Source organism: Nicotiana sylvestris, chromosome 6 (assembly GCF_000393655.2).
Source record: "Nicotiana sylvestris chromosome 6, ASM39365v2, whole genome shotgun sequence".
NCBI lineage: Eukaryota > Viridiplantae > Streptophyta > Magnoliopsida > Solanales > Solanaceae > Nicotiana > Nicotiana sylvestris.
The window spans coordinates 83,808,695-83,827,090 of NC_091062.1; the positions used below are offsets into that span (position 1 = coordinate 83,808,695).

The 18,396-nt window shown below is 38.4% G+C and overlaps 1 protein-coding gene across 1 annotated transcript; it reads left to right on the top strand.

The window, feature by feature from the left end:
• Positions 1-4,083: 4,083 nt before the first annotated feature.
• Positions 4,084-18,119, top strand: LOC104226854 (uncharacterized). The gene is made up of 4 exons (XM_009778937.2): positions 4,084-4,395; positions 5,105-5,237; positions 5,347-5,461; positions 17,823-18,119. Exons 1-4 carry the CDS (start codon positions 4,250-4,252, stop codon positions 17,900-17,902), a joined length of 474 nt encoding a protein of 157 aa, XP_009777239.1. The 5' UTR covers positions 4,084-4,249; the 3' UTR covers positions 17,903-18,119.
• Positions 18,120-18,396: the final 277 nt, after the last annotated feature.

Genomic DNA, 18,396 nt, shown 5'->3' on the forward strand with positions numbered 1-18,396 from the left:
TTTATCAAGAACACAACAATTATAATTTAAGACTCACGGGCATGCTTGACACTGACGCATAGATACTCGTCACCATGCCTATACGTCGTACTCAACAATTAACACATAACAAATAAGACACAACTCCTAATCCTTCAAGGTTAGACCAAACACTTACCTCAATGCCACAAACACAATTCAAGCCTCAACTATCGCTTTACCTCTTGTTTCCATCACCAATTCGCTTGTATCTAGCCACAATTTACTTAATGATATCAATAAATGCTAAATGAATCAATTCTAATGCATGAAAATAGGGTTTTCAATGATTTCCCCAAAAAGTCAAAAATCGACCCCCTGCCAACATGGTCAAAACCCGAGGTTCGAACCAAAACCCGATTACCCATTCACCCACGAACTCAAATATATAATTTATTTTGAAATCAGACCTCAAATCGAGGTCCAAATCCCCAAAATTTAAAAATCCTAAGTTCTACCCAAAATACCCAATTTCCCCCGTGAAAACCCTTGTTTTGAGTTGAAATCATGTGAAAAATGTTATAGATTAAAGAAAATGAGTTAGAAATAACTTACAATTGATTTGGAGAAGAATTATTCTTTAGAAAATAGCCCAAGAGAGCTTAGGGTTTGAGAGAGTTTAAAAATTGAAGAAAAATGCGTCTAAGTCCAAATTAACTGGTCGCAGATGTTGCAATTGCGACCAGGGTTCGCAATTACGAAACCCCTTCAGGACCTGTTATCTTCGCAAATGCGAAGAATCTGTCGCATTTGCGACCAAGGGAAAATCCGGTCACCTTCATATTTGCGAGAAATGGTCGCATTTGCGGTTCGCATTTACGATACTGGGGTCGCAATTACCAAGCCTGTCCTCTTCGCAATTGCGAATCCTGATCTCGCAATTGCGAGATCAGAGGCCTTGGCAAAAATACCAGATACCAGCACTTGCTCCTAAGTTCAATTTCACTCCGTGGCCTATGCAAAACTCACCGAGCCCTCGGGGCTCCAAACCAAATATGCACGCAAGTCCAAAAACATCATACAAACTTGCTCGTGTGATCAAATCATCAAAATAACATCAATAACTATGAATTAAACCTCAAATTCATGAAATCACTCAAGAACATCAAAATTACTATTTTCTCAACCATAGGTCCGTTTTATACCAAACCAATTCCGATCTTTACCAAATTTTACAAATTCATCTTAATTATTATTTCAAACTTGTACTGGACTCCGGAACCAAGATACGGACCCGATACCATCAAGAAGATGCATCAATTCACTTCTAAAAACCTTTATATTTTTCAGAAAATAATTTTCTTTAAAAATTCATTTCTCGGGCTTGGGACCTCGGAATTCGATTCCGAGCATATGCCCAAGTCCCAAATTTTACTACGGACCCTACGAGACCGTCGGATCACGGATCCGGGTCCGTTTACCAAGAATGTTGACCAAAGTAAATTCCATTCAATTTTAAAAGCCAATTTCCTTATTTTACTCAGTTTTCACATAAAAGCTTTTCGAAAACGCGTCCGGACTGCGTAGCAAATCGAGGTGAGACAAAGAGAGGTTTTTAAGGCCTCAGAACACAGAATTGACTTGTAAAACAAGTGATGACATCACACTAACAATGTTCATATAACAAAGACTTGATATATATGATGTGAATGCAAAGATTATATTCTAGACCATTAGAGATTTTTGGTTTGAAAGCTGCTAAACTCGGATATGAGATTTGAGTTTAATTTTGAAAGTAGTGTTGTTTGGTTTGCTTGGAAACATTATTGGGTGTTTTTACAATCGATTGAAAACATCAAGAGGAGCTCAAAACATAAACTTAAAGCGATTTGGAGCAGATTTAAGCTAGATTTGAGTTAAATTTCAGATGAGGCGCAAAGAAGAAGACGAAGTCAATTTTTTATGTAATAGTGTATATATGTGTATAAAATCTCTTATACGATATTATACACTTTTATACACCTATATACATAATGTGTCTGTTTTTTATAAAAGTATAATTCTCATTTAAAATCAGTCTTAATCTCCATTAAATGAATTTAAATTTTGTAAACAACCTCCTTAGATTATTTCTAACAAGCCTAAATAACACCCACTCCAAATTTCTCACAAAATTAAATTCAAAATTTAAACCGACATATTTAATCTTGTTCAATAATGGTGAATTACCTTATAAATCTAATTTTCATCACCTAAAAAGATTTGGTTTGTTAAACTAACGTTGTGTCACAATTACTGATTCTAAGATTGGGTTTAGAAGCTTGAGCTTTTAAAAGAATAGCTATTTCGAGAACCTATTTGAAGTTGAATGTCGAATCTTGGCCTACAATTTTTAGGTTATAGCTTTACAAAGTTATATATAGCCTACCTAGTTGAAATATATATGTGTGGACTATACTTATGTGCAATTCTCTCTTATATAAACCCTTCCAACTTTCTCATTTAAATTCAAGCTAACTTTATACAAAGTTATACCTTCGTTATAGTTAGAGTAAATACCCTAAAACCCATCTAAACCATCACTTTTTGTCAGTTTTCTATCTATACTTTGCATGTCCCCAAAACCCTCTTGAACTATATCCTCATTTGTATTAAACCCCCCCTCTCCCGCTGCTTATGTGGCGTATTGTGTGTAATAACTCGTGAAAAAGTACGTGAAGACTAGAAAAAGCCATCAAATGGCCCACATGACAGTGTCTAGCGACTAATTAGCCTTTTTTTATTTTATTTTATATATTTTTTAAGTTTCTTAATATTTCACCTTCATCCCTCATTTGTTTCTCCTTTCTTCTTCATTCTTTCACCTTTAGTTTTTATTTTTTCACCTTTCTCCTCCATTTTCCATCTAGTTCCATATGAAATTCTCTCTCTCGTTATTGAATTTCTCTTCAAGATTTTGAAAAATATTTGCAGAAGAACAAGATATATGAGAACATTGGAGTTTTCATAATTCAAGGGAGATAACCCACATAAACTTCCTATATATATATATATATAAAGTACACACGCATGTTCCCTTCGTGCAACTTCTATGCTCAGGTGCAAATGAGTGGATGGAGTTGGTTACTGTAATTTATTCCGGTAGGTTGTGAAAGACTTGGAACTGACAGAAAACACTAACGGTAAGAGAGATCAAACGACAAACAATAATGACACGATTTTATACTAAATAACCCAAATTTGATACTTTGTAGAAGGACGACAATCACTATCTCGATGGAAATAACCCAATAATCCAAATCGAGGGTTATTGGGAAAAAATTGAAAATCACAACGAAGCTTAACAGAGAAAATCGCAAATGAGAGAAAAACAAGCTATTATCAGAAAGGTAGGAGAGAGAAGGGGATTTTACTATATGCTAATTACCTTAGACCTCTTATATGTTTTAATTGGGTGAATAACATTTACCCATTTAATAAATTCGAATTAATATTTAAAATACGTAATTAAGTTAGTTTTTGATTATGCTAATTAAGTATCCATATGGAGTGCCACATGGCATATTTCTAACAAATTTACGAGCATGTTACGCACTATTAAAAATGTGGCGAGGGATTTTAATAAGGAGGAGGAGATAGTTGAGGAGGGGTTTTGGGGACAAACTATAGTTTAGGTAGAAAACTGGCAAAAAGATGATAATTTAGGTGAGTTTTAGTGTATTTACTCTTATAATGTACTCCATCCGTTCACTTTTACTTGTCCACTATTAACTTTGCATAATCCTTAAGAAATAATAAATAAAGTGCATAATTTACCATGATACCCATATTAATTGGTGTATAGTCTTAATGAATTTAGAAATAGTAATTAATGTTAGGGGTAAAATCGAAAAAATAAATTCTTTTTCTCTTGATATGTGAAAGTAAAAAAGTAAAATTGAAAATATATTTTTGGAATAGTGGATAAATAGAAGTGAATGGACGGAGTAGATAATTAAAAATCAATTCTGACTTTGATTTATGACTAATTGAATTATTTTTTTAGTGCAAATGTGCAATAAGGTTACAAAGTAATTCCGGGCTGGGTTTTGGTATTTAAATTTACATTTACAACTTGATATAAATAAGACCAGCTGCTCATCAATGTTGTGTCTTACGCTTTTTCCATACCTTTCACTTGCCCGTGGTTTCCTTTGGCAGAATTGGCGAGCGTTCTCCATACTCAGCTTTAACTTCTCACATAGCAGTATATATTCATTCTCTCACATAGTAGTATATATTCATTCTCTCAATGTCGACGGAGGAGGAAAACGCCATAGAGGCGGCAGCAGCTGCCCGAAGGGAGAGGCTCAGAGCCCTCAGAGCCGCTCAGGAACTTCTCGAAACCCCCGACGATGCTGCTGATAATAACAACACTAACGAAGACGATGATGAAAAGTAAGTAGTAGTACCATTAACTGTATTCCTCGTATAGGGTTTCTTTTTCTAGGTTCAATTAACAGTTCGTGTCGCCATTGAATCTGGGTTCTGCTAGAAATTTTATGACACTGCTATCTTGTTCAATTTTTCTGAATGTATGTCTTCCGTAATAGACAAATCCATCAGAACTGGAATGAAATAGACCTGAATAGATCGGAATGGAGAGGGTTCAAGTACCTCCTTCCGCTCTTAGCTTCGTGTTTAGTGGTTAACAACTGGAGTGCGTCACTTTAGAGATAGGGGCGAGCAGCAAGAATCCCCTTCCCTTTATAGGATTCTAGACCTATCTAACTAACAAGATGAAAGGGAGCAAGCCAATACTTACCCCTAACAAGTTGATGGCTTTTTATCAGTCATTGCACGCAGTGGCGGAGCCAGAAATCCTAACAAGAAGATTCAAAAAAATGCAAAAAGGCTATAACTAGAAGCTTCCCTTTATGTTAAGGGGATTCAGCAGTTTATTTGTACACAAAAAAGATTAATTTTACCCTTCTTGCACAGTGTAATTTCAGATAGAAGTGGATTCAATTGAACCTCCTTCCTTTACCTTTAGCTTCAACACTATTTGGCTCTAGCTCTAATAGAAAAAGAGAATTGAGATTACTAATAAATGACTCAGATGGGTTTGGGATGAGACATAATATTTATTGATTGATATATATTTCAGTGATGTCCAAATGAAGTTCCGAAATTACCTGCCACATGATAAGCAGCTTCAAGAAGGCAAAGTGGCTCCGCCAGTACTCCCAAAGTTTGAGGACCCTATTGCTACCCTACCTCCCGTCGAAGAGAAGAAAGAGGTGCTTCCGTGCTTGCACTATTTTTTTTCTTTTGTTGTTTTCTTCATGGTTTTCACATTCATATTAGTTGAAGGTTACATGTTGTGCTTTTTCTTTGGTCAAATATCAGGATCCATTTCTGAATATTGCTCCCAAAAAGCCAAATTGGGACCTGCGACGGGATGTGCAGAAGAAACTCGACAAGCTTGAGAAACGCACCATGAAGGCACTCTCTCAACTTATGGGTATGTTATTCCGTTTTCTGTTTAATAGGTCGAATATAAATTAAATTACATTCAACTAAATAATCAAAAGTAAGCTAAAGCGTCAACTACTATCATATAATCAAGATCTACATATGTAATTTATGTTTTCTCTAATTTTTTTTTGCTATGGTGTTCCATTATAATTGTACCACAACTCAAATCGTAGGGCCGTGATCGGAATCCATTGGGGTGGCTCACATAGCTAGTAACTATGTAATTTATTTTTTCCCTGATTTTCTTAATTTGTGTTTCATTATAATTGCTTCACGCCCAAACTGGAATGCCGTGACTGTCAGTCAATGGCTTGCCCACCAAATTGCTCCAGACACCATCATTAACAATATAACAGTGCATTTACAAAGCTTTAAGATGGCAACTATCTTGGGAAAATTAGTTTAGTAACTTTATAAGTAGCTATATGTATGGAGTTCGTAGTGCTATAATCAAGTTACTGTTATTTAAAAAATATCTGTAACTGTGTCCTTAAAGTTACTATCAGATAAAACTAAAGGCTTTGTCTAAACTCTAAGTATAATGATTTTATAAGTCATCTGACCTGTGCATGTTTGGTTCTCCTATCTTTGAAGATCTAGAATCATGTGGTTTATTGATAGTAAGAAAATTTAGAGAGTACCCAAATTATGTTTGTACAACTTGATTATGAAATGATAGTCAACTGTCTCTTTGGTGCTTTTAATTATTTGAATTATCTGCAACTTATTATGAAAATTATAGTTGAATACATTACTACTCAGTATGCTGTGTTATCTACTTCTGATTTCAGCAATCAATTAGAAACTTTTTGATCAAGCAATCAGTTACAAAAGAAATTACTAACTGATTGCTTGATCTGGAAAAGTTGCTAATTGATTGCAGAAATAACAAGTGGAGTTACTAGGTTTATCCTTAATTTTATGAATAGTATCCTAAATCCAGGAAGTTAGTAACTTCGGATAGTTACGTCTTATTATCCAAATAGACACCTGTACTTGTGCAGGATTCTATACTCGTATCCCAACTTCACGAGTTTTCATTCTGACATCTCAACATGTTCAGAAGCACTATTTTAAATGCCTCAGCCAGTTAATATGTGGGGTGCGTTCGTCAGTCGAGTACCATGGCTAATCACGTCAGACTGAATCCGCCAATGCATGACATGTATGAGAACCCCCCCCCCCACCCCACACCCCCCACAAAAAAAAAAAGAAGAAGAAAAATTCAGATCCAATCGTTTTCCATTTATCCATTTCATTGAACTATATCTTCTCTCTGTATCTCTCCGTTATAGGAAGCTACGAAATCCTTGGCTTGAGTTGCTTCCCTGGCGCAGTCGATGATGGTCCCTGCTTTCATGGTCATCATCCATTTAGAAAGTCACTCCTCACGCCCTCTATTACCTTCCAATTCTAACATAACCCAGCAGCATCCATCTCTCCGTTTTTTCTGCTCCACTCCTCACCTCTCTAATCCTCCCTATTACTGTAGCTTTCTTCTTTTCTTTTTTTTTTGCTGCAGCTTCAACCAGTGGAGCTCTTTTAGCAACAATCCGTCCATCCACATTAACAACCATAGATTTCTTCTGGTTCTTAGCTGCTGCTTGTTCATTAGCCAACAATAAGACACAATTCCTTGCTATCGGGGAAGATACCCAAGGAAGCAGCTTTTCCTCAACCCCACGAACAGTTACCAGACTCTTAATATCACCAAGTGCCTTGTGTTTCTCCTTGTGCTACCATATTCTTCTATTCAAACGTCCCAGGAATCTGCGTCACCTCTGTTATGCATTTGAATAATGCATCTTGTATCCATTACGCCATTGCACTTCCCTCAACCATCATTGCTCCTCCCTCAACCACTGTGGCTGCTCTTCCCTTAATCATCACAACTCCTCCTGTGCAGCGAACCACCAGCGGAAGACTATGACGAGAAGCAAAGGTGAGATACTGAAAGCTAGGTTGGGTGTGTAGAGTGAAGAATGAAGTCTGAGTTCGGAACAAAAGGGATTTAGGTGTGTGTTGAAGTGAAGATAATCTGGCAATTTACTCGCAGATGTTAGCACCACCGCTCAACAATGGAGGAATGGAGAGAATTAGATATGAAAGGATGGACTTTTTGCTCTTTGTAGATTTTTTTCTCAGTTTCACGCTCTTTCGATCATGTATACCCTGCACTGACACAATTCAGCAGACTGAGAAAATTGAGAGCAAAAAGATGGCTGGGGCCTATCTTGCCCATATAGCATTGTTAACAAATCTTGGAGCTCCGCAATCTCCCAATCTTACATGTTCCTTCTAAATGAGAGGTCCCATACTACTCCTTCCCCCCCTTCATGCTCCTTACGAATCTGTTGGACTATTAATTCCTTCTGGTTTGAAACTTTGAAGACGTGGGGGAAGGAGACCCTCAGAGTATCCTCTCCACACCAGCTATGATTCCAAAAGCTGATTCTCCTTCCATCTCTCACCCTGTAGGCGATGTTGCCACTGAAGGCTTCCCAATTCTTCATGATGCTCCTCCACATGCCACACTTGAAAGGTGTTGTGATTGCCTTAGTCCTCCAACCCCCTCTCGTGGAATCGTACTTTTCTACTATGACCTACCTCCATAGAGCATGCTCTTCTACCCCGAATCTCCACAGCCAATTCCCCAACAAAGCTCTGTTGAATACCCTAAGATCTTTTACTCCAAGTCCACCCCACTTCTTTGGGGAAGTGACTGTCTGCCAATTCACTAGATAAAACTTTCTGGTTGCATCCGCCGCAACCCAAAAAAATTCCTTTGAAGCCGCTCTAGTTTTTCTATGATGGTCACAGGAGCTTGCAACAGGGACAAGTAATAGGTAGCCATACTCGATAAAGTGCTTTTAATAAGCACTTTCTTACCGCCTTTTGACAAGTACCGTTTCTGCCAGCCTGCTAATCTTTTTTCAACCCTTTTGATCACTGGATTCCAAATCGTAGTATCCTTATGCGAAGTGCCCAATGGGAGACTCAGGTAAGTAGTGGGAAAGGAGCCCACGTTACATCTGAGAACATAATACAAAGCATCAATGTTAGCAACCTCACCCACCGAGAAAATCTTACACTTGCCGAGGTTGATTTTGAGACCTGATACTATCTGAAACCACTGCAGGACCTGCTTCAGGTAGGTCAACTGATCCATATCGCCATCACAGAAAACCAGGGTGTCATCAACAAAGAGCAAATGAGAGACTCTTCGAGCACTGAGCACCCCGACCGGAGCTGAGAATCCTCTCAAGAAGCCTCCGCCCGCCGCACGATCCATCATTTTACTCAGAGCATCCATCACTAGAACGAATAGTACGGGGATAGGGGGTCGCCTTGCCTGAGACCCCTGTAGCTGCCAAAGAAACCACACGGGCTACCATTAACCAGGATAGAGAATCTGACTGAGGAAATGCAGAACTTGATCAATCCCCTCCATCTTGCCCCAAACCACATCCGCATCATAATGAAATCCAGGAACTCCCAATTGACATGGTCGAAAGCCTTCTCAAGGTCCAACTTGCATAGTAAGTCGGGTTCTCTATTTTTTCTTCTGGAGTCTACAAGCTCATTTGCCACCAAAGCAGCATCCGGGATCTGCCTACCTTCCACAAATGCATTATGGGAGGACGAAATAGACACGTCAAGAACCTTCTTGAGTCTGTTGGAAAGCACTTTAGAAATAATCTTGTAAATGCTCCCCACGAGACTAATAGACATGTAGTCTCTGATACAAGATGCACCTTCTTTCTTAGGTACAATAGTAATAAAAGAAGCATTGATACTTCTCTCGAAAACACCATTCACATGGAAGTATTCAATGACTTCCATCAACTCCCCCTTGATGGTGTCCCAACAGAACGGGAAGAAAGCCAAGGCGACACAGCCTCGTGCACCTCCTCCTCCTCGAAGCCCTTTCTAGCCACTCACTGTCTCCCTCCCCTATGTGGTTGAACTCTATTCCTCCCAAAGTCGGCCTCTAGTTAACTCTCTTTGTATAAGTTCTCATAAAACCCCACTATCGCCCCTTTTACCTCCTCCTCCCCCTCAATCCTCACCCCATCCGCAACTAAGGACTCTATGAAGTTTCTCCTTCGATTTGCAACCGCCACCCCGTGGAAAAACTTGGTATTCGAATCCCCTTCCTTTAACCAGAGCGCTCTCGATTTTTGCCGCCAACTTGTCTCCTGAGCTATTGCTAACTCGACTATTTCATTCTTAACCTCCCCCAATCTTGCTTTCTCCAATTCATTTAACTCCCTCGCCCCTTCACCTCTCTCTAATCCCCCCAATTCATGCATAAGTTCCCTCATTTTAACCTCTACCCTCCCAAAAACCTCTTTATTCCACCTAATAATATCTCCCTTGAGCAATTTAAGTTTCTTCGAAAGACGGAATGAAGGTGTTCCTGATACCCCGTAGCTTGTCCACCATTCTTTCACCTTTTCACCAAATTCTGGCACTTTCAACCACATGTTCTCGAATCGGAAGGGAGCACGCACCCCCTCCCTCTGTATCTATCTAGTAAGATAGGCAAAGGAATCTGCAGCACATTCGGCACCAGCTCATCCAAGGAGGGCAATATCAGAAATCTATCAAGTCTAGACCTTGAGTTGGAATCCTCCGCCCTGACCCAAGTAAACCTTTCCCCTGACAGAGGAATATCAATGAGAAAGTGATAATTAATGAAGTTAGAAAACTCCTCCATGGCCCTCGAGATCAGACTACACCCTATTCTTTCCTCCGGGAATCTGATAGTGTTAAAGTCCTCCCCTAGAACCCATGAAGTGTCCCATTCCCCATCACATTGGCCAATTCCTCCCAGAAAAACACCTTGGATCCTTCTCCTACTGGTTCGTACACTCCCCAAATCCTCACTCCACCCTACTCACTCTATCGTTGACAAGTGCTGCTAAAGAAAAAACTCCCTATCTCCTTTACCTCCAAGCTTCTATCATCCCACACTAGAAGAATGCCCCCGACACTTCCCACTGCTGGAACCCAGTCATATTTTACCCAACTACCTCCCAAACACTCCTCACAATCGCATCCGACAAAACTTCCATTTTTGTCTCCTGAAAACAAATTAGGCTACCACCCCACTCTCTAACTCCCACTTTGATGATAACCCTTTTGTTTGGGTCATTCATCCCCCTCACATTCCATGAAAGAATCTTAACTTCCATAAGTAACAATATTCCCCCCCCCCCGATCGAGCTCCCTTCCTCCCTGTCACACATCCGGCCCCTTCTCTGGTACACCATTACATCCCCTAAATTATTTTGCTTAACACCTTGACCAACTTCCTTCCTGCACCATCATAAAAAGATTGTTTCTCAAACCCTTAACAGTTCTAACACCCTATTTTTCTTCCCTTCAAAAGAAACACCTAGAAACTTCCCAAAGTTTAATTGTTTATCCTCCAGCTAGAAAGACATATTCCCTCCTCCAATCTGTGACGAAATTGGACAAACGTCTTCTATATGTACCCTTTCCTTGCTCTTTCCGGAGGAATACAAAACTATAGAAATTGCTAGCAATAGGAACCATAGGTGCCGAAAGGATCTCACCATTTCCTTGAGAGGCAGCAACCTCTGAAATTAACACCCCGCTGCTATAGGAATGTCCAGAAACACCAGTAGGGTAGCAAGAAGGAAGAGAGGATGGAACCCTTGACGACATATTAACTGGAAATACTGGTCTGGCACTAACATCAATTGGGGCATGCTCAACAATCTCCCTAGAAGAAGAAGAAGAAGAAGCAGCTTGAAGTGTAACCTCAACACAACTAAGCCCAGGAGCAGATGAGGGGGCGATGGAGCTGGGTCCATCAGAGGCGGGAGGCCGTGGAATAACAACACCACCTTTAGCCGGTGCTGCCCCTGAAGCAACGGCCATCGAAGAGGGGCGCAGGTCACTAGAGCTCGATGAAGAAATGCCACTGTGTGAAGCACCGTTGGCAGAAGAAGGAGGAACGACTGTTCCCGTATGCTTAGGAGCCTTATCAGACGCAACTTGAAATAATCTGGGCCCCTTAGGATCAATTATAATAGAATTGGAAAAGTTGTTGGGCCCATGTGAGGAGGCCCAGACCTATACTTGCTGAAAACTTGCCCGACCCTATGATAATTAGAAGAGGCCCAACCCATTTTGCCTTTCCAGCCCGCGTCACTAACCCGTTCACGTATTTTCCTTCTGATAAAATTGTCTTCTTCTCCCAAATTCAAACCTCGTCTCTTCTCGATCTAATGTCTGATTCCGGCTTAGTCCACTGATCCGGTGAGCTCTCCCCTCCCCTCCCTTCTATTTGACCTTCTCTTTTCTTCCGCCACTATCACAGGCATAAAGAGAGGGCGAAATTTAGGGCTCAACCAAACCTTATAACTCAAGTAGCCATCTTCCACCACAATGGAGACATGGATTCTGCCCCCTTTCCTCACCACAATCCTCACTCGCGAGAGATCATGTAAGCTGCAAGTGACATCAATAAAACCCCCAAAGATTTCCCCAATCTTCTTGAATAGGTCAAGACACCAAAGATGCACGGGAGACCCACCATGTTGACCACCAATGATTCGCCGGTGAAACGAGGGTCAAGACACCCATCGTGCTCCATCCATCTGTCTAGCTTTAAGAAATTCCCATCGAACCACTCGTTTCCTTTGAAAAGAATTTCTGAAGCTTGAGACTTGTCGACAAAACGAAAGAGATATTGAGTGTCCCTCAGTTGCGATATTTTCAGCTCGTCCTTGACGTTCCATGCCTTTGCTGCTCAGTTCCTAACAGCCTCTAGAGAACCAACCCATTTGAAGAATGACCCAATCAGACAAGATTCCAAGAAACCCTTGCGCCTGAGAGTGTGCTCCTTAGACAGCGAGAACTGCGGCTCCTGCCCTACGTCGAGCTTTCGATGGCATCTACCCCCAAGTTCTAGGGCTGGCCAAGAGGCAGCTTTGATGAAAGACATGTTTTCCAGATTCTAGAGAGAAATAGGAGCTTCTTTCTGTAGAATCCATCATATTCTAAATGCGACTGTCCCGAAAAAGAAGAAGTGAGATCTGGCCAGAAAAAGCCTCAAAGGTTAGAATATAAGTAGTCACAGTGGGTGAAAACAGTATATAGGAATGGAAGAAAGTTATCTGGTACTGAACAAAGGAAACCGTCGTCGGAATCTGGGGTTTAATGGCCAGAAAAAGAAAAAGTCATCGGATTTTGGTGAAACTGAAACGGGAAGGATCGGAAAAGCCTCGAGAAGAGGCTGTATGAAGATTTTTTTTTGAAAACTTGCCGGAAAAAGCCACACACGCCGGCGTGTGGCTGAGATCTCGCCGGAAAAGCAGGCGAGTTGGCCGTGCGTGAGGGCTCGGCTGCCGGTGAATTTCACTGGGGTTTGGACGCGGGGATCTTGGCTTCTTGATGGGGGTGGTGGAGTCTTAGGAAGAATGGGCAGCTTAACACCTTGACAAAGTAACTTAAACTGTAAAGTTACTATAATTCTGTAACAATAGGAATTTCTTATGGATAATTCCTAGGTTACTTCCACATAATTTTAGATTCTTCCTAAGATATCTTTCATACAAATAAGCTTCATAATTAAATTTGAATTTTCAACAAAGTAGCAGTCCAATGGTTAAAGTAACTTAAGTTACTGTAATTCTGTACAAGTAGGAATTTCTCATGGATAATTCCTAGGTTACTTATAATTTTAGATTCTTATTGAGATATCTTTCAGACAAATAAGCTTCATACTTAAGTTTAGATTTTCAACAAAATTGCAGTCAAATGAGCAGCTATTTTTGGGCAACTACTTTAGTAACTTTAGAATTAAAGTTTCTACTAGTTTCTGAGCACGTGTGTTGCACGTCTATCCCATGTCAATCAGTACAAACTATTTAAAATGGCATAAGCATTGTTAAACACATGAGTGTAAAGGTTAAAATAGGTTTAAAGGGGAAAAATACAAGCTCAAATGTGATTAATAGCAAAAATCAAAATGCTTCAATGTTATTAAACCATTCAAAGATGTCACTTCAGGGAAATTTTGCTTTTAAAGCTACGTAATTATATCAAAATTCAATTTGTTATGATTTAAGATATTATTGAAAGGAAATGATTCAAGAAATTTTAAAAAAGAAAGAAGATAAGTAGAATTACAAGCATGAAAACTTCATTAGCAGTTTTGCTAGGATGCCCAAAAAAAATAAAATAGAGAGAGCACATCCGATACCTTAATTATGGCGCAAAAAAAGTGTAAAAAAGTAAAACATAAGACACCTCTATAATGGTACAAACTTAGAAAACAGTAAGGAAGTTTAGCTTGCCCTTTAGAGTGGTTACCCTGATCTGACTCCCATGCTATGTCATTCCCTATTTTTTTTTGAAGAACCTTAATCAGACCCCTACTCAAATAAACATATTATGTTTCCGTAAACCTTCATCATACAACAGTATAATAGCTCTTTAACCAAGATATGTTGACACTTGAGCATCAGACTTTCATTATTTTTGTTCAATGAAATCATATTGATTGATTAACAGTAAAACTATGTCTTCTTACAAATAATATTTGCATTCATAGAATTTCGATTTTAAAATATGCTACATATTTGTGCTAAAAGATACATATAACAAATACGTTCTCTGTGCTAAAAGATACATATAACAAATATGCTCTCTATACACATGTATACATGAATATAGATGTTAATTTCTTGAGATGTTTAAAATAAAATTTATATATATACAATTATACAAAATTGTAGTATAACTGTAATACTTAAATTCTTTTTGAAATATTGTCATAGAAAATATTATCTGGCTCACATAAAAGTAAAATAGAATTCAATCGTCGCAATTTGTTTGTCGTAGTTTGACCAAAATCTAATAAAGACTAAAGAGACATAATTAAAGTATGGACAGAGTACCAAAATGATTCTATCATACTAACAGGAAAATAGGAACACAAGACTTATATAATTCGTAAATATATAGATATGTCCGTTTTTAGATGAACAAAACAGAAAAGAAAATGGAGATAAAGATTATCAATCTTAAACATATCAATATTATGCCTTGACAGTCTAAATTGCTCGGACTTAGGTGCGGGTGTCGTATACGGGTACGGATCTAGATGTCAGATCCTTCATGATCTAAATTTTAAGATTCGGGAATACAAATCCATTTCGGGTGCAGTAATTTGGCTAAAAATAATTCAAATATTTAAAAATAAAGTTATAAAAATATGTAGGTATGAGACATTATGTGGAAAACATACAAGGTATTCCGAACAAGAGTAGAATCCGAGAGGGAGATAAAACGAAAAGGATTGACATAGAAATTTCTATATACAAGGTATTCCATTTTCTTAAATATCACCCTAGCTTTTCTTTTGTTTTCAAAAATCATTGTATCTGTTCCAAATTTCTCTGTTGATTTTGGTCAAAGTACCCAAAATTGGTTGATCAAATCTAGCAGGATTCCACATCCATATCCACGTCGTGGCGACACGGGTGCGGCACTAAGCTGAAGAGTCCGAACAAATTAGTTGGCATTATATGATATTATTGAAGAATTATTGTATGTAAAGGATAAATACCATGAATATCTAAAATAGTTTGATAAAAAATGATCTTTGACTATTTCTGAGTTTCTGCATATCCAAACAAAATTTCTTCTCGCCAAATATGACAATAAACTGCCAAATGCCTCATATATCATTTGTTACTTATATATAGTTATCAATTTTTTTTTTTTTGATGACCGAGAAATCCGTTTGGGGCCGATCCTTTGGACCAACAACAGCTTTCGAAACTCGGTGGATGATGGGCCCGCCCCTCTACCCTTCTCCATTTAAATACCAGGCTTTGCTTTGCATGGTGTGGAGGCTTGAACCTGTGACCTAAGACACAAATCCACCACCCTTTGCCACTTGAGCTAGGCCTTGGGGGCTACAGTTTTATGGATTCTCATAGAAAGTAACAAAAGGAGTGAACCAAACAACCCCTAAAATACTAACTAATGTTCATAAGGCTTATTAAATAGCATATTAGGCACAAAGTTGCTAATGTATGTTACATCACAGTAACTGTAAACAAATTAAATGGTAGCTTATACTTTTTTTTCTAAGGTTAAAATGGTAGCTTATACTGGTGATGTGCCTTAAGTGAGCAAGTTCCAAGGATCCTCCGACTTTGGAAGGGATTGACAAACAAAAGAATAACTTGAGAAAGTAGTTTAGTCTGGGATAATGCAACACTAGTAAAGAGAGCATGAGGAAAACAAATTTTAAGAATGTTACGCTATCTCTATTTTGGAATGTTATTGATGCACTTAACCTTGACAATCTTTCGAGTAAAAGTGCTTTGTTTGGTGGATGGAGAGCAAAAACATCTATTGGTTACATTTGTGAAACTATGATATGGTCAAAATAAGCAATTCGAGCGGCCTTTAATAGCTACTTTTACAAATGGTAGAATTTTTAAAGGGAAATTTTCATAAAACACTATCTTTTAGTAGTAATTAGCCATCTATAGATACCATTTGCTATATTACGGATTATAGATACCTTTTATATGGTTATAAGATATATTTGATGTATTTAAGCTATTGTATTCATGAATGCTGTAGCAAAAATAGGCGTGAATTAGGGAAGTCCAGCTAATTAGTTGTTGTATTCGAGTGTATTCGACTGTATTCATGGAGTGAAAAATGGGATTACAGCTGGACAGATTATTGTATTCGATTGTATTCACGGCGTGAAATAGGGGATTACACTGTTTTTAAAACGGAAAGTGAATCAATTAACATAATAGACTCCTAATATAACTCAACAAACTCAATTATAACACACAATTTGTATTTTCAGTTATAAAAAAGATTCTCAACCAAAAAATACCCCAAAAACATAGCAATCTTTAGAGAAATTATATAATACATCTGAATACATAAATTATATTAATTAAAAAAACTTATGAATACATTCATGGCATATAGCGAGACAGTGAATACGATGAAATACATAGAATACAGCGGGATACACCGAAATACAATGAAAAAAAGACAGAGAATACAATAAAATACATGGAATACGGCTAGATACATTGAATTACAATGAAAAAAAAAGACAATGAATACAATTAAAATCATGAAAATACAGCGTAATACGTTGAAATTGCATTGAAAAATATTAAAAGAAATGTTCTTCATCGCGAAAGAAAGAAATCGTCACTCAGTGGATCTCCGAAACCGAATCCTCTTTCTACGACCGCCGCCATCTCCTTGTTGGACTTGACGTCGAGTGGCGGCCCAGTTTCCACCGTAACTAGCAATTCAAAGTTGCAACTCTCCTCTTTCCACGACCGCACCCTCTACTGCAGTTCAGTTCCAGAAGAAGACAAAGGCAAAAAGAAAGAAAAAAAGTTGATTAGCGTATAAAGGGAGGGGAAAGTGGGAAGGGATAGAAAAAAAATCGGTGGAAGGAGGAGGAGATCGAAAATTTTAATGGGATGGGGGAAGAGAATGGGATGTATCAAAGTAGAGAGAGAAAGAAAATAGTGTAACTGATTAGTGTATTTAGTGGCTTAGGGCTAGGAGGTAACCAAAATTAAATATTTTGCTATAAACCTTGAAAGGTATCTATAGAATATAATTTTATTAAATCGTATTTATTTAAAATAAATAAGGTGTTAACCTTTGCTATATGAGGTAAAAATTCCTTAAACTCATTGATAAGGTGTGATCAGAGCAACACCATAAATATTTGCGTGCAGCTAGATATATTTTGAACTAGTGGGTTTTAAGCAAGTGGAGAAATGTGGGAGAAACTCTTGAAACTATCATTGAGTTAGTCCGTAATCTTAATGAACAAGATAATTATATTAGATGAGTTGGTAAATATAAGCATGGGGTCATACTTTTCTTGAATAACCATGGCATTAGGCAAAGAAAAGAGATACCCTTGATCTGTTAGGCAGTAGCATGGCTCGGTCTGTTAGATAGCAGCATGGTGCGGTCTGTTAGACAGCAAGCTGCCGTGTTTGTGTGGGTTGTGAATATCCTAGGATCAAGCTGATAAAGCAGTCTGAACATAGTGGTTACGAGTTATGCTCTTCATGTGTGATCTAGATGGACGACCTTTTTTGGCATATTATGGGTATGCTTTTCTTCGGAATCTAATTTTGATTGACTAGAGTGTCTTATCATATTTGGGATTTTCTACCTAGTATTGAAGCATATTACCTTATGGAAGTCTATTGATTTTGCCTGACTGTATTGTTTGACATGTTAGTCTTGCTCTAGCTGCTTCGGAAACTTATTAATTTACATACTTTTTGCAGAGGAAGAAGAAAAGAAGAGGAAAATGGCTGAAGAGGATGCAGGAAATGGTGGAGATGATATGGATGTGCTGGTCCAGTAATTCGAAACATCGACAGAGCGAGAAATGTGGCATTTTAGTGATGGATAAGGCTGTATGAGTATTATCCTTTGTTGCATATAAGTATTTTCCGGTTCTAGCACTAGGCAAAGCATGTATGCTTATGTGAACTCTGAAATATTAGTCAGTGTTGTAAAGATAATGAAGACAGATCTATAGTTGCCTTCTTGTTTCGGTAGTAAGATTTGTTCCAAGTAAATGAGCAATCTGCCAAGGTACCCCAGCTTGATTGTTTATTGCATTAATTAGGATTAAGGAGTCAGGCTCAACTTGGATCTCCTTGTATCCATTTTCAATGCACCACTGCAGTCCCACCGAAATAGCTTTACCCTAAGCCATATTGTTGGTGCAGTTATCAAAGAAAATGGAGGACATAACAAGATCACCATTCTGATTTCTTAGGCACCCTCTTCCACCTGCCAGGCCTGGATTTCCTTTGCTGCATCCATAAGAGGTAAGCTTTAGTTGTCCATTAG